General features: G+C 36.9%; 1 protein-coding gene across 1 annotated transcript in view; it reads right to left on the reverse strand.

The window, feature by feature from the left end:
• The window catches only part of RAP1GDS1 (Rap1 GTPase-GDP dissociation stimulator 1), a 101,719-nt gene that overhangs the window by 14,120 nt on the left and 64,977 nt on the right, over positions 1–22,622 (reverse strand). Inside the window, exons 5-7 of the mRNA XM_082482495.1 lie at positions 12,668–12,814; positions 4,369–4,497; positions 1,814–1,939 (exon numbers count right to left, since the gene is read on the reverse strand). Of these exons, the coding sequence (XP_082338621.1) occupies positions 1,814–1,939; positions 4,369–4,497; positions 12,668–12,814 (402 nt within the window). The remainder of the gene's footprint in view (positions 1–1,813; positions 1,940–4,368; positions 4,498–12,667; positions 12,815–22,622) is intronic.

Below are 22,622 nucleotides of genomic sequence, written 5' to 3' on the forward strand. Positions count from 1 at the left end.
TAGAAATGTGCAAACAAATGGATTTCTCTTAGCTTTCTGCATGAAACGGTGTTGTAACAATAAGGAGTTTAACTCAAGTTAAAATATTCTTAAAGGCCAAAGCTTTGGAAATATTTTTTTCATATAGTTTACCCAGTGACAACTGGGTGAAGTGTTCTACCTCTGTGAAGGATGTGACTGACTCTGTTTCCTGTTGTCAGTAGGCTTTTTGCCTGAGTAAAATTCATTGTTCCTCTAAGAGCAGCTGACCTTCTCATGAACTTCGTTAGGGAATGCAAAATATCCAGTTGGGATGTTTTTAAATAGGTACTTTTGCATTGAGGTACTTAAAAAAATGGAGAGTTCCCTTAGTTACAGAATGTCAGGTTGCAGGTGTGCTGTGATTTGAAAGATAAATTGCTACTCCAGTGTCCTTAACAACAAAACAAAACAAAAAACAAAACTCAAAAAAACCCCCAACCACCAAAATCTAGACTCTGCAAATACTTCATTTAGATGTTTTTGCCTACTGACCTATTGCTAATTATCTACAATCAAAAGCACCTAAACAGTACTAGCACAGTGAACTCATTTAAGTATGCCTTGAATCCGCAGTGGAAGAGTTCAGCTGACTACCTCATAACATGCAAGCACCTGAGTTATATTCAGCAGCAGTAAACTTCTCAACTTTTATTGCGACTATAAAACATAGTCTAAGAAAAATTAAGCATTTGGACTGAAATATATTCAACTCGCAAAAGGTTGGACCCAATTCTGTGTCAGTCTCCGAAGATGGAACTGTCTTAGAGCAACTTGTTAGTTATTATGTAATAAATGACTGTATTTTGGCAAAATGTGCATTTTTAGAACTGAAGAAAGGAATCCTGATTTTACATACCACTTAAAATGAAAGGCAAAACTTTTTAAATTGAGGTAAAAATGTATCTCGATTTCTACTGTGTAAAACAGACAGAGGGGGTGTGTACAACAGAGTAGGATAAAACCAAAATCATTAGAGTTTACAATTCTATCTAATAATTTATTCCATTCAAACAAACTTTAATGCTGGGGTGACTAAAACAAGGTTATAGAGCCATCAAATACTGTGATGTCTTCCATACTCAGAACTGCTTCCCACTTCAGTCCAGCTCCACCTGTTAACTCATTTCTTCATTTCCCTTAAGGGCAAATGGTGGATTATACAAACCACCAAAAACTCATTTGGAAGGAACATCCTGGAGGGGTGATCAGGCACACTTCACTTCCCGCATTGGCTTGAGCAGTGAATGAAACCCAAGTCTCCTGGGGCTACCTGGCGCTACCATAATATATGCTACCAAACGCTCAATGTCATCTCTCAATAAACAGTAGGGGGAGAGCATCCAACTCTTAGCTCTGCAATCAACGTGCCCCTTGCAAAAATAGGGACTGGAAATGCCAGTGGTCCTGCAATCCCAGGAAATGATGTAATGACTGATGTCCTGGTGCTGTAACGGACTATGAATGCTCGAGCCAGCGTTTTGCAGACAAATGTTGTAAAAGCAGCTTTTGATATTCCCACTGCAGGTAAGGGGAATAAAATACAACATAATCATACACAGAGTTATTCCGAGGTGGAATTGGTATCAACAATTTGTTGGCTCCTGTCATATGCTCAGACAATTAAGACCCATTCATTTCATATGAAACCGTCATCACAAGGATCAATCATGGCGGCTTCTGAACGAAGCAGCCGTTACTCTGCGTTTAGTCCCTGAAAAAGACACCGATATACGAAAATACATATAACGGAATGAATAAAAAATAGTGTAAGATTAAAAAATCATATTCTCACCATTCTCTGCCAGGGGAGCCAAAACTTCAAAAATCATCTCTTTTTTATCATGCTCTATTTGCTTCTTGAACAGTTTCACAAGCTCTTCAGCAATGTTTGTGTAGGCAAACTGCTCTTTACTTGACTCTGTGAAGCAAAAGGAAAAATTCAGTTTCAAGTAAACAAACCACATCAAAAGGTAGGGCTATTTTTTTTCCTCTTTATTACCAGGTTTATTCAGTAAGATGACTAATGGTGCTCTTCACAGACAAGAACAACAGACTTGTGCTTGTCTCTAAATGAAAAGAAAAATGTCTAACACTTTAAGATAAATGTACTGACCTGAATTAATTATGATTAAGGCTGTTAAAAATATATAAATATATGATCAAGGCTGTTGGGGCTGTTTCTACCCAACAGAATGTAAAGGTAGCTATAGAAACAGTAACATTACAAAAATATATATTAAGTCTTGGATTCCCCTCAGCTTAATAGGAAGACTAACAGATTATACACTGCATTTTCTATGGCAGAGATGAAGAGTTGTACTGAATGCTTTGGTATTCACATGGTTTCACGATGGTGACATTTCCTTTGAAATCTGTGTGTGGCTGTTGCATGGCCATTTCATACTGCACAAAAGCAGCTTTACAGATGGGCTAGCTTGCTAACAGGAGGTTAGCCAACAGATAACGGTTCTTCAAATGTAGATTCAGCAAAAGCATCTTACTCCATGCCCGTATCTTACTCGTCCTCACTGGCAGTATTACAGGGAATGCAGGTGGTAGGGCTGGTGTTCTGCATTCTCCAGTTGCCACCTCCTGAGGGCCATCTGTAGTTAGAAAAACTTCCAGCACCTTTGCTACTGCCCTAACGGATGGTTAGGGATTATTTTAACGTAGAATTGACCCTAACAACTGGGGAAAAGCATGAACTACAGACCTAGACCCTTTTTTGCACATCCCGTTATTGTTTTCTCTCAATATGCACGACTGCATAGCATATTCTAAGTGGATTTTTGACCTTTCCGGTATTTTTAAAAGCAGAACTATCCCACTCTTTATTGGGTTTTTGCCCTGCTTTGACACAGAATAAGTTTCATATAATGCTTCTCAAGGGATCTGTGGAATGCAGTTGTCTCTTAAGTGATGAAAAATGACAACCTGACAATAAAATTCCCTGAAGTTACAAGGCAAAAATAAAATATTACCGTTACAATGTGATTGACTAAGCTATTGCTTAAGGGAGATTAAAATATGACAAGCTAAATTATTTTTGTGCCAATCTTAAAGAACTAACATCTCTTCAGGGTATGGGAACAGGAGGGGAAGCAGCTGCTGTTAAGCTTCTTTCCCATGGTTCTTATTACTCAACTGGACAAAGCTGGATCTTTTCAAAGAGGAAAAGGAAATGTAGTTCTCAGTGAAGATACTATTTATTATATTTAATATCCTTACGGTTTTAGTTGCATTTTAGCCCTAGAATTTCCACTATAAGATTTGTATTATACTTTCTGCTGTGCAGACACAATACATAGTGCCCATCTTGAAGATCTCTGATCTATTAATTTATTTAGTGCTGTTTTGATGGCTCTTTCTGTTGTTGTTTTGTTAAGTAGACTTGTCTGCTATAAGCAAAGGTATTATGCATATGATCAGACTACACTAGATAACATGATATTCTCTCTGGCCTTGAAATCTATGAACTTAGGACAGTAGTGAATAACTTCAGGCCACCAAAGAATACAAACTGACAGATGTATCTTTCGTGTTTTGAACTGCTGAATCTTCTCAGAAATACAGGATGACCTCATAACTGCTATATGACTGTACTCCAGTGCAAAAAACCTCATAAGACTAAAATTTCACTGAATAAGTTAGCAAAAAAACAGCAGCAATGTAAAACGCAAGTGATAAAAAAACATGGCTCCTAACAAACTCTTGGTTTACGCTTTGTGGAATTCCATTGAAAACTAATCTACTTGCAAAGACAACGGATCAAAGCAGGATCACAAACTTCAATTTAAATGAAGTTGTAAGGCAACTTGCTAAAAATGGCATCTACAGCTTAGTAGTATTCATGATTTATACATGCAAGTATTTAGTCTAGAACTTGTTAAAACTCTATACCTAGATGAATATTGTATAGGCAGATTTATGAACTGTGCTTGTCTCAGTTTCATTCAGTGACTTCCATGAGCCAAACTGAATCTGAGTATGACTTTGTGGAACTGCACCAGGATACATTATTTATATTATTAATACATAATTCACAGTAAGTAGCAATGCTTGGGAAATACTGTTTAGATGATTTAAAATGGGCTTCGTTGCATTGAAGAATGTTAACATAAAACATAAGGTTGTACTAAGTACCCAAATAAATTTCAGTTCCTGAAGGGGGAAAAAAAAAAAAAGAGACAACTATAGATTTTAGAGGCAATAAGCAGAAATTGCTTGCTTTAAATTTTGAATGTACCAAAAGGCATGGAACAAGCATCAGCACAAGGCTTTTGTTAGTCTTAAGATTTAACTTTATGAAAACCGGATGTAGATTTGAGAATAATATTGTGGACTTACCAAGTTCTGCTAAATTGCCAAATGCAACAAGGCACATCTCTGTCAGAGCTGCATTTTGGCAATGAATACCCAACAATTTCACTAATGTAGGAATAACACCCATATTGATAAGCTGTGACTGCAGGGTATCTACATAAAAAGAAAGTTCAACAGTGAGTTATCATTTCTGTTCATAGTACTGTTCTTTAAAGCAAAAAAGCATTTTTCACACAAAGCAACTTCTAGGCAAAGCAGCGTTAAAATGTCTGTCTCCTCTACTCTTCTACACTAGGATCTGGTCCAGACTTGAGATACGGACTCATAATTCCCTCTGCCCCTGGCAATGGGACATATTCCCAGAAATATTCCTTCCTGATTATGGTCATAGGGTATAGTTGATTACGCAGCTACTGATAATTTTGTGGTTTTCAGGTTCTTAATACACGTTGGGTTTGATTCTAAGCTCACTGAGACTAGCTGACTGAAATTAAACAAAACTATGTCAGTGAAATAATTATTTATCTGAGACCATGTTCCTATATACTGTTTTTTCCCTTAAAGATCAAAACTGGAAAATTAAAATTAGAATGAATATAAACTGGCACTGAAATAAACATGAAAAGTTTTATAAACACAGGAAGTCACAATGTAGATTATGAGGAGCTTGAGAAAAAAGAAAGTTTAATAAAGACAAAAAAATGAAAGATTTAAGAAAAGTCCTTAGAAGCCATTCTGATAATTTCTTGCATAGGATGAAAGTTTATAGTATTTACAAGTAAGAAAGTTATTGCTCCTAGATGTCTGCAAATAGAAAGATGCTTTGACGGTTAGGCAGAAACATGATTGTTTTAAAGGATTATTTATAATGATATTTTCTCTTATACATTCTACCTTTAACATAGCAAAGAAGAAAAAACATTGTTTCACAGTTTAATAGAATGAAGCAGACATGAACACACTAGATGTTGTTTAGCAGTTTTCCTAAGTGTCTTTTTTTCCTTTGTTTCTAAGCACTTTAACTATATTTAAATGTTACAGACTCAAAAGATGAGGATCCAAAGCCCAGTGAATCCAAGAGAATTGTTATTACTTCATTTAGCTTTGGGTCAAGACCTACAGGGGAACTAATTATTTTTTTAAGGAATTCATTCAGAGCAACTGAAATCAGTTGGAGTTTTTACATCTGTGGAATCAGAGCCATAAAAATTGCAGATTTTTACAGGGAGATAAAAAACATATTACAACTTAACTCTAGCAGATTTAGTATCATCTCATGCTTTGGGAAAACTCTTTGCCTTCTAGATTCTGCCAAGTTTGTTTGAAATTTTCATATAACAAAAATTATGAAAAATATTCTGGAATGTTTAGTACACTTATAGTCATTGTAAAATACTTTTATAATAATTATCAATTTGGTACACTAAGTAAATGGCATGGTTATTACAGGTTACTGGGGATGAGCAGGAATCCTCATGGCTTAACATCTTTAATAAAACTGTATTACTTACCAGTAACTGAATTTCCTTTTTTTTTTTTCTTTTGGGAGGGGGTGGGTGGGGTGTTTACCTCTTTCACAGATTCGTGGTCTTTAGAGAAATTTATGATAACGCCATGTCAGACATCAAAGAGCTGTTGAAGCTGTCAAATTTCAGGTAAGTACAAATTGCAGTAGCGCATGCATTGAATGCCATTTTACCTCCGGCAGATGTGTGAGTCACTACTATACCCTCCTACTTCATTCCAAACTGACTGTAAAAATCTATCTCTGAATAAGAAAATCAAGGAGGGGGGAGCTGGAATGGTTCTGTGGAGAAAACGATTGTGTAGGAGAACTCAAGTTACTGGTAAATAATCTGTTTTTGTCCTTGGTTTGTGATTGTCCCCTGCAGACACTTAAAAATTCTGAAGGAAAAATGGTAGTCATGGAGAGTAGGAGAACAAAGACACAAACCACAAATGCCATAGAAAATTATGTGGAAAGAAATTGCTTTGTTACTAGACTATGCCTTTAGTGACTCTAAAATCACTTTATCCAACTGTAATGGACAAAAAGATAATTAATCTCTATGGGTTTTATTTGGCAAAGCATCAGAAACATAAACTCTTTATTTTGAGCAGGGTTTTTTTCTGCTGTTTCTTTCTTAATACAAAATATATAAAAGGTGCGGAGGAGGAGACGAGTAGAAAAAAGGAAACCATATCCATCTTTGAAAGGAAACAGGAATCTTAAGAGCCAAATAGAAGGGTATAATTGTTGTTCAAGAGAGCATGGAGCATACTGATTAAAGGGCCTCTAGAATTCCCAAGTAGGAAAAAAAGGAAAAAGAAAATATACCAAGAAAGAACAACTGTACTGGGTCAAAAGTCAGGTATTATACCTGACTCCATACCAGTCTCATTTCCCTGGAGTAGAAGGATGGCACCTGAGCACAGGAATGCTCTACAGTGGTAACAATGGGATTTCAAGAATTACCAATAAGGTAAATATCGATGCCTTAACCGCAGTAAGCAAAAGGATAAATTTCCTCCTCTGCCAAAGACAGGACAACCCTGTGAGTCACAAAGCTGCATAGAAGGCAAAACCTTTGAAAATAAAAGGCTGCCAGCAGCTATTTGCTATGTTTATACATAAGCCTGGGCTTGCCATACAAATTCTGAACTTGTCACTTACATCTGTATTACCACCACCAAGAGACTCTTTCTCTAGTAAATACAAGAGAAAAGTCTATTAAGAAGAAGTTTAAGAGAAAAGTACTAGGCTTCTCATTTGTATGGAGACCTACGGCACCTTTTAGCTCAGAGAAATTAAAAACATCTAAGTGGTTCAGTCTTAGCTGAAGGACTGACAGCAGTTCTCAGGCTCTCCTAGGAAAGACTGCAGATGGGGTAACTTGGAATAACTGTGTATCTCAGCCTTTCATTGCAGGAGGTGTTAAGGCCCTACTAGAGCAGGAGAGAAATTCAGGGGACACATGCATCCACCCTACAAGCAGTTGCCTGACACAGGACTAAAGTGAGCCAGGAAGCCAGGCAACATCTTGTCTCAGAATGAAACAGCGCTCCTATTATCAGCTTCCTAAGCAGAACGTTAAGCATAGTGAGCAGGAAGCATGAACAACTGGATGCCTCTTCTGAATTTATGACTTAAAGCCACAAAAGAAGTTCTCTCAGATTTTACACTGCTATCACGTGTTGCACTGGTTAAGACGCCTCTGTGTTCTCTTGGGGTGAAAAGCACTGACAGTGATGCTGTACAGATGCATATACAGGTAGATAAAAGGCAATCAATACATGCGCCAGCACAAAGAATTACCTACCTAAAACTTGAATTTCAATGGCTCCATGTCCTTCGGTGACACACATGGAAACTCCAAAGAGTAAGATCTGAGGAGAATATCCCAAATTGAGAACTTTATTGGGGGCATTTGAGTCTAAAATGCTGATTTAGGCTAGTTCATGATTTTGGACAGAATTTCAGAAAACAACTAGTCATTTCGTGTTTCATCAGTAACTGTGATTATAATGCCAAAGGAAAATTTGCTTTGTACAAATTGGTGGCATGATTTCCTACCCTAGAGAAACCTGCTTGCAATCCCCACAGCTATGTTAAATCATCATATAACATATAAGTGATTGTATTGATTATCTCGCTATCATAAGAAACATACTTTTTATCTGCTTTTACGTGCTTTAGGTTACTTTGCATTTGTATATTTAGGTCTTGAAAGCATGCTAGACATCTTTAGCTGTGATGTAAATGAAACAAAACCCACGCCAAACATGAAAATTAAGAAAGGTAAGTCTTAGAAGGAAGCATTACTGAAATATTGCTGTTAGACCATAATAATGGTGCCATAGATCTCCCTTCATTTCTTGTGTATTCCCATAGCTTCTGCAGATGGTAAACAGTGCAAATCAGTCCCCAACGTTCATTCCAGCCGCTAAGAGGTTTGTGAGAATGAGAGGCTTGGCAGTTGTATGCTTTAACATCAGAATGTTACATTTTACAAAGGCACTGAAGGAAAGACAACCTTGACAGACTGAAGTTTAATATGAAATGAGATGAGGAAGCAATCTATTAACATAATTATTTTTATCTACATACATACCCCCATATGTAAACATATGTATACTTTCACACATGCGTAATGTACCCAGTTAACTTCTGGTCTCCAATTTGACTACCTAATAAGCCAATTGGCCTAGGTCTTCCATCATTTCTGCATTTCCTTAAAAATGCTTTCGTGGCTTGTTTAATAAATCTCAAGAGACAATTAGCTACCTTATAGACTGATCTCATTAACTTATGAACAGTCTTCACTCACGGGATTATGAGCCCTGCAAAATAACTACTCATGTCACTAACTCTTTTATGTGAGTGTTTGCATATGATTATTAGTTTTATTAGATTAGTTATTAGTTTTTCACTATTTATCCAAGCCTGCTTTGCCTCTTGCTCTTAAGCAGATTCATAGCTACACATAGACTCTATGTAATGATAAGAGTCTTCAGAATGGGAGAAGCACAACATGCTGAACTCACTGAAAGGTGCCAAAACAGCAGCTTTAAGCACAGGTGCTCTGTACCCAAAATGAAGTTTGCATAGCTTGACAAAGAAAGAATTATTATAGGTTTTTGTCAAGACTTTTTTTGTCTTTTGGGATTAAGCTATGAGCAGAAACATTGACAAACATGTGTGACACGTTTGTTTCATTCCTAGCCATACCTGCAACTTTGCATTTTAAGAACTAATAAGGGAAAGCAGGGATGAGCTATTTGTGTTTGATTGAATTTTGGGCAGTAAAATACAATTATGACAGAGAGGGTCAAGATAATCTGGGCTGAAGGCAAAGGGATACGTCCCATCAGAAAAACCCTCTGATTTCTAGCAACGCGATTAAAAATTGACACTTTCTTTTTTGTAAGCTTAAAAGAACTGCAAGAGATGCCAAAGCTGTTTGTTCTGTTAACATTGTAGTGACTAATGAAATGATAAGATACCAAGGAGGCAAAGGGAGAATTGAGAGACAGCACGCGAAAATAATTCCTGAACACAAGCAGATGGCACAAGAACCTTGTAACGGGAATCTTTAGTTTTAAAGCTTAGACAACAGTGTTATGAATGGAGTTACAATTGCAAGCCGGGTGTCCAGAATCAGGATGAGATGCAAGAATGCTCCATTAATTTACTCTGTTTAGGAAAAGAAAATATTACTTGTAGCTGCTCTTTAGCTGCCATTTTTGTAAAACTCATGTGTGATAATGGTAACTTGAAAACTTTAAGTACTCAAGAACGAGTCTCATTAAAAAAAATAAGGTAGTTGATAGCTATTAAAATAAAGTAGCAGCTATTGGGAAAAGAGGGCAATTAGTTGACTGGGAATGACGACTGTTTAGAATCAAATAAAACAATTTACATACTCTTTGTTCATAAAATGCTAAGGATTAGAAAATATTAGGGTGTTCACAGTGCTGTAATCATCCTTATCTGGATAGTTAGCACAACTTAAAAGAGTGCGAGTCACTAGAAGCTGTAAAGAAATCTTCAAAGTCCCCACCTGTAGTTTTTGTAACATTGCATGCTAAGCAGGAAAACACTACAGAAACAAGAAAAGAGAAGGCAGAAGTGCTATTTCAAAGACTGAAACACTTCCTTCTTATATTTGCAATATTTTTTCTTTCACTTTTGTCCAATTTGTTTCCATAACTACTGACAAAGCAATCTGGGTCTCTAGGCTGCAATCCCATACTCCTCATCCTTCAGCAAAACCAATATAGTGTTTATCATCTTTGTAAGTAATGTGGGATCAAGCTTTGCAAGTAAATCCAAAAAATAGTATCTGCTAATCTGTGAGCACAATTAACTGTCAGGACAATCTGAGTTTTCACGTTTAACACTTACTTAGATGTAACTAAGAAGTGTAACTTCATGTTACACTTACTTAGAATATTATCCACCTAATGCTGCAATGTGTGGAAGCAATGGTTGTCTTCAGCTCATATCTGACATTGGCTGTTCTGAAAATTTACAACAGTCTGCACATGATATTTTTAGAGTAGTTCAGAACTATGGTCCAGTTGTACTCGTGGCTCTTAAAAATGGCAAAACAGGCCAACTACCTGGCTCTCCAGGCACATGCTGCAAGTATAGTCACTGAGTCTTCTCCTAAAGATTTAATCCTCTACTTTTCTTTTTTATTAATATTGATTTGGCACATTATTTGGGGTTTAGTTCAGTGGTTGCCCCAGTGAGCGGGCAAATTTACAATGGAACTACAGGACACGAGTTTTACACAGCGTACCTGTGGATACTGGGCCAAACAGGAGCTAGGTCCCTACCAAAAGGTCCTTTCTCATGGAGACCACCAAGTATGTGGGGTAAGGTGAGGGTTTGCTAAGCTCTCAGTGATCCTCCTTGATGTGACAGTAGGACAGGATGGTGGTGTGTAGCCAAATCCAGGAGTTGGGAATACTCCTGTGTTTCTCACTTCTGACGTTGCTTTAGTGGCTCCTGTGAATATTGCGTCAATTCCCCAGTTTGTGTGAGATGAAAGGTGTAATTTAGCAGAGTACAGAGCAGCTAGTGAATCCTCCTAGTTGTCACTGAACTACGCGACTGCTTTATTGATTGCATCAGAATAAGCTATCTTACTAGAAGGAATGAGTCATTTATTCAATGTTCATAACGCTTAAATTGTTCAGAAGCTGCTTTTTTGAGAGATTTATCTCATAATTAGTTTTCCTAGGGAAGACCTGCTGGGAGCTTGGTCACTGAAGCCAAACTGATATAGTATCTCTACACAGCGCTTTTGGACTGGTCTGTATTGAGCTACCAAATATACTGGATGCTCATTAGTCTTAATTAATCCAGAGGATTCTGGTAGCTTAGAAGTGAGAATATCTATCTGCTCCAAATATTTTAACAAATAAAGAAAATATGGAGTTAACACTGGAATGCAATAAAATGTGACATTCATGCAGACATCAAGCAAAACAGTTCCTGAAAACTATATGAAATAAAGGAACTAGAAAGCTGCTATTTGGAGAAGAAGGAAGAGGTACTGTAAAGAAGTATTCTTAGACAATTCTAGGACAAGAGGAGAAAAAAGAACGTAAGAACAAGAGAAGTGATGAGACACATACACAGTGATGTTTGGAGGTGGATAAGAAAAACGAAGAGCGAGAGCTCCAGGGAGATGGCACAGAAAACACATAAGGGAACTATATTAGAAGATATTATAAAGCAGAAATTAAAAATTTATACAGTAAAGGTAAAAAAAAATAATTAAGCCTATGGACCATCCTGAAAAGTAGAAGAGTTTCGGGGACAAAGATTTGGAAAGTGAGTTGCAGCAAGTGTTAACTCTAAGGAAATGGTGAGCAGCTAATAAAAAAGCTATTTCTTCCTAAGATAAAACACTACAATTCAGGAAATTGGTATGATCAAAGAAACAATGTGATTAGCTAACTACACTTGCAATCTGTGCCATTACAAGTCAGGAGAACAGCCTCTATCTAGCTTTCCTCATTTATCCCAATTTTCCTAGAGATTCAAATTTTGAAAAACTTGGAAATGCGTGAATGCTTTAAAATATGCTTTGGCATACTACCATGCTTGTGTGCAGAAGCATACATTTGTACAACTAGTGTAGAACACTATTTTCTTACCCTCCTTGGTCAAGGGTTTCTCACTTAAGATACTACTTTGTGTTTTTGTCCCAGCCCCTAAACATCTACATTTAATGAGATAAAGAACATAAACTTATAATTTGTAGGCACAGAAGAGCGTTGAACATACACATAAATTATTCCCCATTTATCTTAGAAGAAAGTAACGTGGTTTTATATGCGTTTTGCAAGGAGACAAATGATTAAGGAAAACTGTTTAGCATATATACCCTCAAATTGTCAACAAGACAACGCTGCATGCCTGCAACAAATTAGTCTTATGGTGGTGTTTGATACTAAATGAAAAAGAGAGGACTTCTACTTTATTTCTGTAAATCTATTTTTTTTTCCTAAGGTATACGATACATCTCCATGTATTGCTTTTAAACAAAGTAAATTCCAGATGTTGAGTTGAAATCTTTATATGATATGCTATATGGAATTGCATCAGGAAGATATCTAGTATTTTTGGGAACATAACTTTAGTGAAACAGAAAATTCTCTATGTAAATTGAGGTACTTGATCTTCTCAGAATAACTTAGCGTTAGTATCCACAATGTAAACCTACAGTTGACTTTCACTTATTTTTTTTCTTTCTTTGATGGGGTTGTTCTCCTGGTAGACATAAAGCAAATTTTCGGTGTTGTTTACCATTCTCATTGCTATAGTTCATCAGCATGCCACAAAAGACAGTCAAGAGCTTCTCACTGGCTGGATCTGTTTTACTGCACAGTGACCTTATATGGTCTACTACAATATGTGCACCACCTGCACGGTCAACTGCGTTCCTGCCCTCATCTGTAAAACAAAGAGTTAAATTAAAAAAAAAATGAAACCAAAACCCAAGGTAGAGTCCCAAACATAACAGTAATCATACAAAATGAAGTTTTTAAACAGAGTGAAGTCATTCCTCCAGTGTTGTCAAATTCATCTAGAGATATGCTTGAGGGCCAGCCTTTATTGCAACAGAGTTAGGAAAGTGAAAACACCTACAACAAAAGGGATTAACCACCTGGCACTAATACTTTTGTAAAGAAATTCAGTGTTTGAGGCAGAGCTGCTGGAGTCGATAAATAATATTCCGAATATACATTGGGTTTTGCACAGGGGAGGTTCTGAGCACTTTACCAAGCCTTGTGGACCAGGTAAATTACTCTTGTTGTTATGCAGATCAAGAAATTAAAACAGAGAAAATAAATTGCTTAGGTTACTTAAAAATGAAAGGGGGAATAAAACAGACAAAGCAGATACAGGTACTGCTTCCCAGTCACAAACGTTGTTCATGCACTCACTCTGCCACACAGCATGTTCTTTGTAGTTCTATACCTGAAATTTAATACCACTATCAGATTCTTTTTGTATGGCCAAAAGAAAAATTTGCTCTGCATCTATAATAGGCTACAATGATGTTCTGAGGTTTCGTAAGTAACACAGCATAATCTTTTTATGGAACCCTTTCTGTATAACAAATCAGATTTGATGTATCAGTGTAGGAATAAAGGAAAAATTGGCCTTCTATTACAGTAATCAGCAATACCACTTCCTTTCCCAGCAGGCCATCAGCAACAGACAACAGTCAATAACCTAAATTCCAGGGCTTCCGATAAGAGAGGTTTCCAAGTGAGTTACAGTTGGAATCAACTGGAAAATCTGGATGAAAACAAAACCCGGGGGGGGGAAATTACTAAAGCAAAAGTTTTGCAAAATAAGAAAAAAAAATCCCTCTCCTCAATTTCTTAATGGCCCCAAAGCAAGTCTCCTCTTTCCCTTGTTATTGTCACTCCTCTCTCTCCCCATCATACGCAGAGATCACGCTACCAAGTTTTCCTCAGTCTGCAATGTATTCAGTATGAAAACCAATGTTGTCCGTATTTATAATATGATCTTCCATTATAAAGTATTCCAGAGTTCTGCAAAAAGAAGTTTCTAAATCTGCCGATTCTTGTTAATATTATTTAGGAGGCATATATACCCCTTACATACTATATATAAAAAGTCTTGTAAGTATTGAATATACACCTATAAGAGATTCATAAATATACATAGATATGAGGGTTACATAGAGGGACTTCAGATAATTTGGTGAGTGGAGCTGAAGGAGGAAAGGTAATTCTTGGTGGATCTTAACTGTTAAATTTATTACCAAAGTGATAAGTGTTTTGCAGAATGACTGAGATCAATGCAACAGAGCAAAAATGTCACTGCCATGACTGTCTCAACCCTGGACGGAATCAGGACATCAGGGGACTGTGTTTCACTGCATGTATGTACATTCCATTTTGAAAAAGGAGAAACTGGAATCTATTTACACTCAAACAAATTCAAGATAAGATTCTGTGTCAAGGAATGACTATTAAAAAAAGGAGGAATATAAAAGAAATAAATTTCTCACATTCTTGATGCAGTGATAAATGTAGGCATAATGCTGAAATGAAAGGAAGTCCTACACCAAACTATAGAAAGACAATATAGCCAGATGTTCGGATTCAGTGCTTACGTCTACCAAACCAGCAGGAAAAAAAAAACCCAAATTTGGCTGGAATATACCAGCATCCGTTTTTTTATATATTCTTGTATTTTTTATTATAAAAGTTATGCAAATGCATGATTTTGTATTTGACACACCTGTTTTGTGAGTCAAAACGGGTATGCAAAATGAAACTGAATCACTGATTCTGGATCAGATGGACTGAATGTGGTCCTCAAATTACTATAATGCAATTGGAATCAACAAACTAAAACTGTGATAAAATCAAGCTGGAGATAAGAATCAGGTGTCAAGCTTGTTCCCATCTCTTGACATGTAACTGCATATAAAATATGTAAGCAATGAATAATATAAAGGTAGAGTGAGGTGACGGTTTGGAAGCAAGGGTTACAAAAAACCAAAAAACAGTTACAAGCCAAGTTCCTTACCTGGATGGAATTTGGCACAACTCCACTGAAAATAATTGTGTGAACAGTACTTTACAACAAATGAAAATCTAACTTATATATACTTTTACTTCCATTCTCTCAGCTTTGTCAAAGAAGTTATATGTCAAAAACTGCTGTACTTTTAAGTACAAATAGTTTCTTGCTTCAAATACATGACAAAATTCTTATCCACACAATATTTTTGTTAGGTAGCACAAGTAAGGCAGAAAGATTCAGAAACAAAACTCGCTCCGGGAAATGTCTCTCAATCTCTATAGTATACTCAAAAAGGTAGTGTAAAATGAACATCAGGATCCTGCCCAAGTAGGCAGCAGGCTATAAGTGCCAGACTTTGATGTGACTACATAGGCTGGTAGATTCGTAAAAAAATGCCTTCATTGAGTTTGTTGCTCCGCTTCTTTCCCATGCTAGAGCTCACCCTGTGTAGCTGCTTCTCTGCCCTATGCAGCTGGGTGAAGAACAGACCTGGGCTAGTGCTATAATTAGGATCTCCTGGTGCTGCCTTCTTATGCCCAAGAGGATTAACTCAGCTCATTAGTGCAGGGCCACAGAGAATCCTGTACCAAACGTAGGAGGAAAATTCTGAAGATCCCGACTACCCACTCCAAGCTCAGGCTATGACACTGCGTTGCATGCCCAAGCGAAAAGTGTCTTTCTGATTCAGAATGCTCCGTGTACTTATTACTGACTCGCTTCTCCCTGCTCTGTCGCTAAGAAACAGATTTTGCACACAAGAATACTCACTGAACTCCAAATCATTTACAGTCAAAACAAGACCACAGCATGTTGCCGTGTCTTGTTCTCAATCCAGCTATTACCTTGCAGTTCAGCAGCTCTATGAACTCCCACACTTAACGTGCTTCAGCCTCCCAGAAGCTGTGTTGAAATTTTTCCTGTGACCTTTTTAAATAAACATTTGCTATTCCTAAGAGATCCGTGATTGAACAGTTTAATGAGAGCATTCCCATTTCAGCTTAAAAATGCTTCACTAGAGCTCAAAAAGGGCAATGCTGTTGTATAGCTTTTTTTTAATATATATGTAATACTGTTTAAAGATGCCAGAATGACAACATCCCAGGAGACCAGAGGGATTTTTTTTTTCCTACAAAATATACAGTAAGACCTATTAGAGAATGAGTTATTGCTTCCCCAATGTTCTTTAGCCCTATGCAACGCAACCATCTCTAAGAATTACTACAGTCTCTCTCTCTCTAAGGTGACTTATGCACAGGAATTTTATGCAAAACTGGGTTTCAATGTGGATTATCAAATTACTGTGACAGCTCACACTCCCCCTATGAACAGAGTCTTGTCAAATTTCCCGTGGCTCAGCCATGCCTGCTCCAATGGATGCCCAACTCAGACTAAATTTTTTTGTAGTGCATGATTGGTAGGTCTTCAAAACGTAGCACTTAGAGCAGTTTCAGTTTGCTTTTCCCAAGATGTGTTTCCATCGTTTTCCCTTGAGTTTTCTTCCCCAGTTTACTAAACCCTAAAAGAAACCACTAAGTCATAAAAAGTTAACAGGAAAAAAGAATTAAAGTGACAGAGTAAAGTATGAAAACAATGTAAAGCATAAGCTATATACAGCCAATGAATTATTTCTAAAATACATGCACCAGTACTTGGATTTTTGTCACCACTGTAAGCTTATTATTTCTGGAAATATAATTACATCAGGCAAAGGGCTGTGCCACAGTATAGGCAGATATCAGAAAATATTTTTGCAAATAGCTCACCTAGTGGTCTTTAATCCAAACCTTAAACTAGCTTTGTTTTCATACTGGGCCCTTTCTTAATATATTGTTTAAGCTCTGCCAATCCAAGTGACATTAAAGAAGCAGGTGCATCTCATACAGATTGGGACAAAAAAATTCTTGTTAATGTTCTATTAGGATATACAGCTGTGTCTTCACAACAAAAAACCAGCAGTTTAAGACAGGTCTAAAAACTTGTGTTTTACCTCATTTTTAATTAAGTTTTAAAATATATTGGTCTGGTTCCTCCATTATTCCAAACTTTCCTCTTCGTCATCTCTAAATATTTAAACTGCAGTTTAGAAGTCATTTGTACTTCAGAAATGATCCTGGTCCTGCAAAGATGCACACTGTTATTTAAGTGTGTATATGGTGAGTAAACGCCCAGGCTGGTAAAAAATTAGGTAGCATAGGCATCATAGCTAGTTAATTAATGACCCAGTAAAATATATATATACCAATTTATCAGATAATCAGCTAGAAAACTATTTGACAGCATTTCTTAAGAATGATCTTTTGGGCTTCAAATTTAAGAGTTGTACTTTGAAATGTTCTGGTTTTGTCTTGCAACTGGAAACCTGAATAGTCCTTTCCCCGATTCACGTTCTACAAAAGTTTACTGGTGTAAACAGTTGCACTGGTACAAATGGTGCAAGTCAGTGAGGGAAAGGATGATTTGTATGATCAAGGTTCCCTGATTTGCATAAACCAAACTGCCAAGACAGCAGCTTTTGGTGACATTGAAAAAATACAGCATTTCCTTTAAAATTCTTTTACTCTGCAATTGTTTGTAATGATCAAATAATTTAGATGACATACTGCCGTTCTACTTTAAGTGCTTCATCTTTACTGCATTTGGCTCCAATCCTGCATTCTTTTTGGCCAAAACATCGCTGAGGTTACACCAGTGCTTTATGGAGAACTTTTTTATTATTATTTTTATTTTTAAAGATGAACTAATCTACAGTAGCCCAAGGTGGGAGAGTGGAAGAATTCTTTCTATGTGTTCTATTTTTATTTTCCTCTATTTTTTAATTGGGTCCTCTTTGCATGGTTTTTGTACTGAGGCATTTATCTGCTCCTGCTGATTATTTTTCCACCTGAAGTCATAATCTTCCTTGATATCAAACTGCTGCAGAGGAAATTATGATCTGACATACAGAAAATTATGACCATACATGGGGAAAAAACAGCAGAAGTACAACTCCAAAGGAAGAAAGGTCCTGCTAACATGTTTTCTCTCTTCTTATTAAGAAAATAGAGAGAGAAAATACTCAAAAAAACACTGTTAGAGGCAAACCTTTAGCTAGTGTAAACCATGCTATCTATGTAGGCATTAGGAAAAATATTGCTGCTTATATAAACTGGGAGTGTACCTTTTTTTTTCCTGTCTGAACACTGCAAAGATAAAACTTCTAATGCAATTCTGTCATTCAGTTTTAACATTTGACTCCACTTTTTATCTTGAATCTGTTTGTGTATGCTTTTAAATCACTGGATTCTGGACCCTGTCAATTCTTTGACTGCAAAACTACAGACTATAACCATGTTACAGAACACAGAGCAGCATTGCATTACATTTTTTTTTCAAGGAAGGTAAGCTTCATGTAATTATATTGCAGTATTATTGTTTGCTGCTTTTTCCATGTCTTTTCTGCACTCGTCTGCAAGGGACAGGACAGAGCAATACTGTATTTTGAGATTTCTATTTTAATAATTTGAGAGATTTTTTTTTAATTGCTCTATCTTGTACTGAAATTTCCTTTCCCTTTATTTAATTCCTTCACAAATTACAAGACTCTGATTACCAGAAGTACAGTTTTGGTTTATTTGCTTATTGATTAAAATCAATCAATATAGCCTTAAATTTTTTGCTTTATGAAGAAAAAATAATCTTGCATTAGTCATGCTTGGTTCAGAGATAAACAGAACAATCTTGTGATCAGTTCATCTTAAATTGCTGGCAGCTCTCCTTAGCCCTAACTCCAGCTGCATTGAGGGTATTGTCTCATAAATTATTCTTTTAGAAATTATTGCTAAAACAGTAACTATGTAAACAGTAAAGTACAAAAGCTAACAGAACACCGTCTTTTAGTATACTGCCTTTAAGGACTGAAAATATGTAGCATTTATCTTGGATAAAACTGTTGCCAGCATATGTACTGGCTAATGACAGCTGATGCAGCAGCGAACTGGCCCTCTAACGCAGCTGGTTTATTCTAACAAATACAATTTTCAAATGTTGTATCCAAAGGGAGATCTATGGGTATTCTTGATAGACTCCTTATAATATGTTCAATATGTGGACCATAGGATATCAATGCCAACAAGCCCTAATCTCTCTCATGGTTATCATGGGATTTCTTTTGTCTACAGTCAGGAGTTTGACAGAACATTTAAAGGGACAGGTAAATGTGTCAGTATCACAATCTCCCTAATGTTATGCTGAGGCAGCAGTCAAATTCAAGCCAAATTCAATTCCACAATTTAATTCCAATAAAATTTGCTTATTTTTCATATTCCTCTTATGTCATATGACAGATACATACGAGAAAAACCAAGTGTTTCTGATTTTTAGACAAAAGAACAGTCATGAGTTTACTGTTCAAGACTTTTTAATACTTCACTTCCAGTCAAATTCTACTAGTGCACCTGAGGTTTCAATATAACAGCAGAAATGTTTTTATCAGCAACAAGACATAAAATACTACTAGTCTTAGTATTGCCAGGTGATTCATTCTGGATTCCAAGGAGATTTTCGTTTTAAAGTGTAGTTATTTCCACTACTGAATTCTATTTGAAAATAAAGAAGCCAACCAGCATGAAAAGGTTCTACTAGATATATAAAAGTCAGGTAAAGGCCCTCAAAGTTGAATGTAGCACTTCCCTCTGCCTTCTTTTTCACGTGCAATATGCTTAGAGCAGATTCTTCTGTTGATTTTATAACTCTGTGCAACTCCTTAGTAATTCCATTGCAGTCAAACAAATTACTCTAGGTTTATGAGAGCATACGTCAGAGCTGAAGCCAGCCTATGCTTATTATTTCATACAGCATGAAATAAATCATGGAATCCAATTATACAGTAAAACATCAGGGAATTTTTCTATACTGGTAAATAGGCATTTATAGCATCTCATGCTATTAACACAATAAACCTGCACACAGCAATTAATTTAGAATTTTTACTCCCAGACCTTGAGTCCAATGTTGTCTCTTGGCTTCAAACTCTCCCAGAACTAGGGTGTGAACTGACCATGGCATGATCACAGTCCAGTGCAGAACAGGGGCATTCTGCTGGGTGCTGCTGAAAGAAGCTTGACGAGAGGCTTAGCCTGGTATTGCGTGAGTGCTGCTGCTGGCTGGAGGAGCTCAGGGGAGCTGTGGTTCTCTACCAAAGCAGCCAGAGGAGCAGTCTCAGAAAGTGTGTAACCCATGGGGATTTGGAGTACGTTGGGAAAAGTCCAAGAAGCAAAAAATGAAACCAAACCAAAAAAACCCTGCCATAAAGCATATTTGAGGATCCTACTATAGGCCCTAGGAAGAAGGAAAATTATTCAGAGAAGTGAGAAAGTATCAAGGATCTAGGCAAAGCTGGGGTGAGTCTTTGGTTTGGGGTGAGTGCTATCCTTGCCCCAAATCACGAAGCCTACGGGGAGTGAGAGGACCTGGCCACCTAAAACAACTCCAAGCAGCAGCGTGCAGGCCATTGCCTGTTACTGCGCAGCCTGCACAGAGGAGTTGACCTGTAGAAGACCCTTGTATCTAAAAGGTTGTAGGATACAGCCTGAGAAAGACTAGCAAAGTGTTTTGGTTTAGGAAATATTTTACCTCCTTAGCAGAAGGCAGCCCCGCTGATTTGACTAGAAGGCAACTGGCAATGCACTACGACTGCAGAACAACCGGTGCTCAAGAGGGCAGGTGGTACCAAGGTGTGTTTGAGAAAGTGGACACTGTCTCAGGTAAGTGACTCTTTTTCCAGGGAAACACGAATGATGATGTAGATAAGGTATTCAAGGCATCCACCCTGACTCTTCAGGCTGTTCTGCTGGGTGGACGATGAACCAGACACACAGCAGTCTCAGGATCAAGGAGGCTCAAAGACCAACTTTGTTCATATGCACTGACACCTCATGTGACAGACACACAGCTTTGCTATTGCTAATGTTAACTGTCTTGCTATTATCTGTAGCTTTACCTAACACTTTCCTCCCTGTCTTTTATCAAATACTTAGGCTGCAACTTCCTCTGGTGGGCACTGGCTCTTGATTATTTTGTGTACAAACAGTATTATAAAAACCCTCTAACTCAACAGAGTCCTGGTCCCCTGGCTGAGACGTTCAAGAGCTTCGGTGCATTAAGGGGTAGATTTTACTAATATAGTTCTTTGCCAGTAATGTCTAATTTCTGTTTCTGAGAGTTGCACAGTATTGCTTAGATTTGAACGCAACAAATGTAACTGAATTTAAGTGGTTTGCATGTTGTATGTTAATTCTGCGCTGTTATGACACTGTATGAGATGCTGTATAAAACCAGATGCCTGTGTAGCTACCATGGAAATAACTAAAAGGCTTGGCCTGGGCAATATATGCATGGTGCACACAGCGTTGCAAAAATCTGCGTGGATCTGAAAGTACAACAAAATTATATCGTGCGTTATTATTTAAGAAGCTACGATTATAAAATTAGACTGTATTAAAACAAAGTTAAAAGGAGAAGAGCGATGGCTGCAAGCTTAACAAACAAAATTAATAAACACTTACTTCCCAATTATACAAAAGCAATGCTTAGCAAGATGCTAACAGATTCTTTCCTCTGTTGTTCATGGTAATTCAGTTGATGTTTTCTACCATTGCTGATTTAGTGACAGTTGATATTTCTAGTCATGTAATGCCTACTTTTCTAAATAAAGTAGAACAAGCCAGACACTTTGGCCGTGTCTAGACACTCAACCAACAAGCTTTGTTTTCTGAAGGGCTTGAAAGCAACACGTGACTGTGCAGTTATCTATAAATACGAACAATTTCAAATATCTTAAAAGGCAAGTGAAAAAAGACATGAAAAAGGAGGTTGAATTGAAAGGAGAAGAGTGAGTTACATATCTTGTGTTGTTCACTTACTGTTACTGAAATTCTAAATGCTTTTCTTCCTGATAAGGATTTTTTTTTTTTTTTTATTCTTCATAAATATTAGGGGTATCCCAAGTTTTTGCCTGTCCTACTTTGTTTAGCTTTGAAGTATGAAGAAATAGCTCAGTCCTTAACCAAAGTTTGGATCCTTAACTTGCTTTTAGGGTAGCAGCAAGATCTAGTGAATAAAGGAGGATTTCTTTCCAAGCCTGCTCATGACCTTTAAGACCCTGGAAACACCTTCCATCTCTTTTTTTTTTTTTTTTTTTTTAAATTTTTTTTTATTTCCTTGTTGCCTGTGGTTTCTATTTTGACTGTAAATTAAGCAGGTGTCTCCAAGCCTGTTGGAATATGAGCAATATACAAACTTCACAGACTCTAAATTAAATGCTAGAGGGGGAGAAAGTAAGGAATCAGAAAAAAAAAAAAACTGTTTTGTTTCTTAGATTTTATTTTCTTTGTACCTGTACTGGCAGAATTCTGTTCTACTTATTCTGCTCATTCAAATAATCTTCCTAGAAAAAAAAAACAAAGAAGAAAAATATTTGCACTACAGAAAATAAGCAGGATTTATCATACCTTTACTCTTTAAAACAAACAGAAAATCAGGCCTCATACCTTCATCTTAAAGAAGGGAAAAGTTGCAAATCTATGGCAATCTGGGTTTGGTTCTTTTTTTTACTTTTTTTTTTCTTTTTCCCCCCCATGTGGGCTTCTGTTAAGTTTTGGCTTAAGTCACAAGAATTTTGCCACTTGTTTCAGTAGAGTTAAAACTTAGAATGTAA

The sequence above is a fragment of the Vanellus vanellus genome, assembly GCF_965231255.1.
Source record: "Vanellus vanellus genome assembly, chromosome: 4".
Taxonomy (NCBI): domain Eukaryota; kingdom Metazoa; phylum Chordata; class Aves; order Charadriiformes; family Charadriidae; genus Vanellus; species Vanellus vanellus.